Genomic DNA, 3,770 nt, shown 5'->3' on the forward strand with positions numbered 1-3,770 from the left:
GACTCCGCCTGGGCGGACTGGCTGTGGGAAGTGCACGGAGGGGCAGAGGAGGCTGGAGGCTCCGGGGTCAGACCCAGTAAGGGGGAAGTCGGGTGAGCTGTGTGTCCTGCAGACAGGCTGCTCCCCGAGAGGAGACTTCCCCAGAGTCCTGACTGGCTTCATGGGGAGCCGTTCCAGAGCATCGCCCGGGGACTCCGTGACACCACCCCCAGAGCGGGGCATGCTGGGAGCTGTGTCCCCCTCCTACTGAACACTGCTGCCCCACGGCCCATCAGCTGTCAGTGGTGGGTGACGTGACCCCTGGTCTGCCATGTGTGAAGTTGGCAAAACCCTCTGGGTCCCTTCCCAACGCAGGCTTGTTCTGGGTGCCGCAGCCGCTCGCTCTGCTCCGCACTGACCCCCAGCCCGGGAGCCAGGCCCCGTGCGCGGGGTGAGGTGGGAAACACGGTACCTGCCACGTTGTGAGCACTGTGTACAGAGTACGAATAACACCAGCACAGAGCGCGCCGTGTGCCGGGCGGCGCCGGGACCTGCAGCGCCGGGCGCTGTTCTCCGCGTGCCGGGCGGCGCCGGGACCTGCAGCGCCGGGCGCTGTTCTCCGCGTGCCGGGCGGCGCCGGGGGCTGTTCTCCGCGTGCCGGGCGGCGCCGGGACCTGCAGCGCCGGGGCGCTGTTCTCCGCGTGCCGGGCGGCGCCGGGACCTGCAGCGCCGGGGCGCTGTTCTCCGCGTGCCGGGCGGCGCGGGACCTGCAGCGCCGGGCGCTGTTCTCCGCGTGCCGGGCGGCGCCGGGACCTGCAGCGCCGGGCGCTGTTCTCCGCGTGCCGGGCGGCGCCGGGGGCTGTTCTCCGCGTGCCGGGCGGCGCCGGGACCTGCAGCGCCAGGGGCTGTTCTCCGCGTGCCGGGCGGCGCCGGGGGCTGTTCTCCGTGTGCCGGGCGCTGCCCGCTGGGGGGTGCGGGGAGATTCTGGACCAACCCCCCCCGAGGCAAACCGCTGGAGTTAAACACAATTTCTACCCCGTTCTGCACCCGCGTGGCCTGGCTGCCAGGAGCCATTCCCCGCAGCTCCCCGCAGCTCCGCCAGGCCCGGCCCCCTCTCCCTCCTCCCAGGGACGCAGAGCCCAGGAGCCGCAGCGGGAGTCGCTCCAACCGCCAATCCCGCCGCTGCAGAGCCAGCTCCAGCCTCTCCTCGGCCGGCCCGAGCCTTGGATCCCGCCCGGCAGCCGAGACATCGCCCCGCCCGCCCGGAGCCCAGGGATCTGCGGGCAAAACCGGGGCCCGCCGCTCAGTGTCCGCCGCAGCAGCCTGGCGCGGCGCGGCGCTGCCCGGAGAGCCCAGGCTGCAGCCGGGCGGCGGGCGGCTCCGCAGGGCCCGAGCCGCAGGAAACGAGCTTCCTTGCCAGCGGGCGGCGACAGGAGGAGCTGAGCCGCTGCGGGTGAAGCGGCGGGCCGGGCCGCTGGGAGAGGGAGACCCGCCCGGCGGTGAGTTTCAGCCCGGGAGAGGTGGTGGTGGGCTGGGTTTCAGCGAGGAGAGGCAGGAACGGTCTGTAAGTGTTAGCACGTGTGTGCACACGCCTGCAGACGTGTACATTGCCGGTACTGCCCGCGTCCACACGGGCGCCTCCTGGATCACTGGGGTCAGGCTCCCTTACACTCCTCTACCGTCCTGGCCCCTGCACCACCGTGCTCCTGGCCTCTCCCTGCGCGTCTCACAGCCCCTGTCCTGCAGCGCGGGAGCACGCTCTTGGTGCAGGAGAGTCACGCCCAGAGGCAGAGGAGAGGGGCCTCCAGCGCGGCTGAGAACCCTACGGCCAACCAGCCTGGGCGGGTGGTCTCCAGGCTCGGCTAGAGTTGTGCAGCCTTTTCCTGTGGGGCGTGCTCCAGGAGGCGCTCTGAGATGGCCCGGAAGCTGCAGGATCCTGCCTCATCTGCCCCACTGCTCACCGGGAAATCTGCGGGGGAGGGGGAGGAGTAGGTGGAGGGAGAGAAACTGAAAGCCAGTGCTTAGCAGCTGCTTTAGGATTTATGTCCCCCGGGAAGGGAGTGGGTCAGGGCAAACTTCCTTTCTTTCTTTCTCAGGATGGGGGAAGCTGTTTGCCTGGGACCCCCTTGATCCATGTCCTCATAACTGCCCCTGGTTATTCCATTCTCTGTTTCAGATAGGGTGACCAGATGTCTTGATTTTATAGGGAGAGTCCTGATATTCAGGGCTTTTTCTTCTATAGATGCCTTCTATAGACACCTCCTGTCCCGATTTTCACACTTTCTATCTGGTTCCTCTAGTTTCAGATCAGCTGGACATGCTGCCTGAGTAGGTGCTGCTACTCCTCTACCATGGCAGCGTACCTGGGTGCCAGCCAAGTCCTCCATGAAACATTGGGGTTGCCCTCCCAGGAGCAGCCAGAGCGCCGTACAGTGTCCTGTGGGGAGGACTTTGTTTATGGTGAAGAGGATTTTGTTCTGTGTGGGGTTGGGTGGTGGAGAAGCAGGTCAGAGGGGCCAGCAAGCCACACCATGTCTCGTTTTGACAGAGCTTTGCAGTCCAGCTGGGAGGAAAAGATGAAGCTGGGTTTGTTCAGGTACCACCTGGGGGAGCTGCAGACCCGTATCTTGCCTGGGAATGTCCGGTTTGTGGCCCAGCTGAACATCCAGAGAGGTCTGGAGAGGAGGAGGCCACAGGACATCCAGAGTATCAGGCAGAAATTCGACCCCCAGCAATTCCACTTCAATAAGATCAAACCAGGGGAAATCCTCTTCCATATGGTCAGGGGCCCTACTCCCCACCATCCCAGCAGGGGGTGCTCTCAGTTCCAAGGGGGCCCGCCAGACTCCAAACTCCCAGGGACACTTGACTGCATCCTAGTGGTGATTAACGTCAGCCCCTTGGAGTTTGGACATGTGCTCTTTATTCCAGACCCCGCTCTCTGCCTGCCTCAGATTCTCACCCAGGAGCTGCTCCAGTTTGGGCTGGAGTCGGTTCTTCTCAGTGCCCACCCAGGCTTCCGTGTTGGGTTTAACAGCCTCGGAGCCTTTGCCTCGGTCAACCACTTGCACTTACACGGATTTTACCTGGATTGGGAGCTCCTGATTGAGACAGCCCCAGGCGAACTCCTGTGCCCCACACTGAACTTCCACTTCCTGCGGGGAGTCCCAGCCCCAGGGTTCCTGTTCTACAGTGAAGGGGAGGGCCTGGAGGCCCTGGCACACAACGTCTGCCGAGTCACTGACTACCTGGTGGATAAAGAGATTGCACACAACGTGTTTGTGACCCGGGGAACTGCTCCTGGGGAGCCAACCCACTCAGAGACCCGCTCTGGAATCCGGGTGCTCATCTGGGCCAGGAGGTCCTGCTTTGGGACCAAAGAGGAAGCTGCATTTAATGTGGCACTTTGTGAGCTGGCTGGGCACTTGCCCATCAAAACTGCCCAGGACTTCCAGAGCCTTACAGAGACAGCAGCCATTCACATCATCCAGAGATACCTCCTCCCTGAGCCACAGCTGTCACAGCTCCGAGGCCAGTTGGTGACACTTCTCACAGAGTAACCACACGGGCTCTGCATTGCACATGGTGTCACGCTTTTCAAGTCTCACTCTTGCGTATTCTGTAACTGCTATAGAATCATTCATTGGGGCAGTCGGGGAGCAGGGAGTGACTGTGGATTTGCCTCCAGGATCCAACGTGGAGGCAACCATGCTGTTTGAACCACTGCCCCTCTCCCTGCGGGCACGGCAGACTGGATCCTCTGGGACGCTGACTGGCCTGTTGTACCATCA

The 3,770-nt window shown here is 63.8% G+C and overlaps 1 protein-coding gene across 1 annotated transcript; it reads left to right on the plus strand.

Moving 5' to 3' along the window:
• Positions 1 to 987: 987 nt before the first annotated feature.
• Positions 988 to 3,541, plus strand: GDPGP1 (GDP-D-glucose phosphorylase 1). Its single transcript, XM_073304587.1, has 2 exons — positions 988 to 1,478; positions 2,280 to 3,541. Exon 2 carries the CDS (start codon positions 2,331 to 2,333, stop codon positions 3,537 to 3,539), a length of 1,209 nt encoding a protein of 402 aa, XP_073160688.1. The 5' UTR covers positions 988 to 1,478; positions 2,280 to 2,330; the 3' UTR covers positions 3,540 to 3,541.
• The last annotated feature ends 229 nt before the right edge of the window (positions 3,542 to 3,770 follow it).

This window comes from Lepidochelys kempii, chromosome 10 (genome assembly GCF_965140265.1).
Source record: "Lepidochelys kempii isolate rLepKem1 chromosome 10, rLepKem1.hap2, whole genome shotgun sequence".
Classification (NCBI taxonomy): Eukaryota; Metazoa; Chordata; order Testudines; family Cheloniidae; genus Lepidochelys; species Lepidochelys kempii.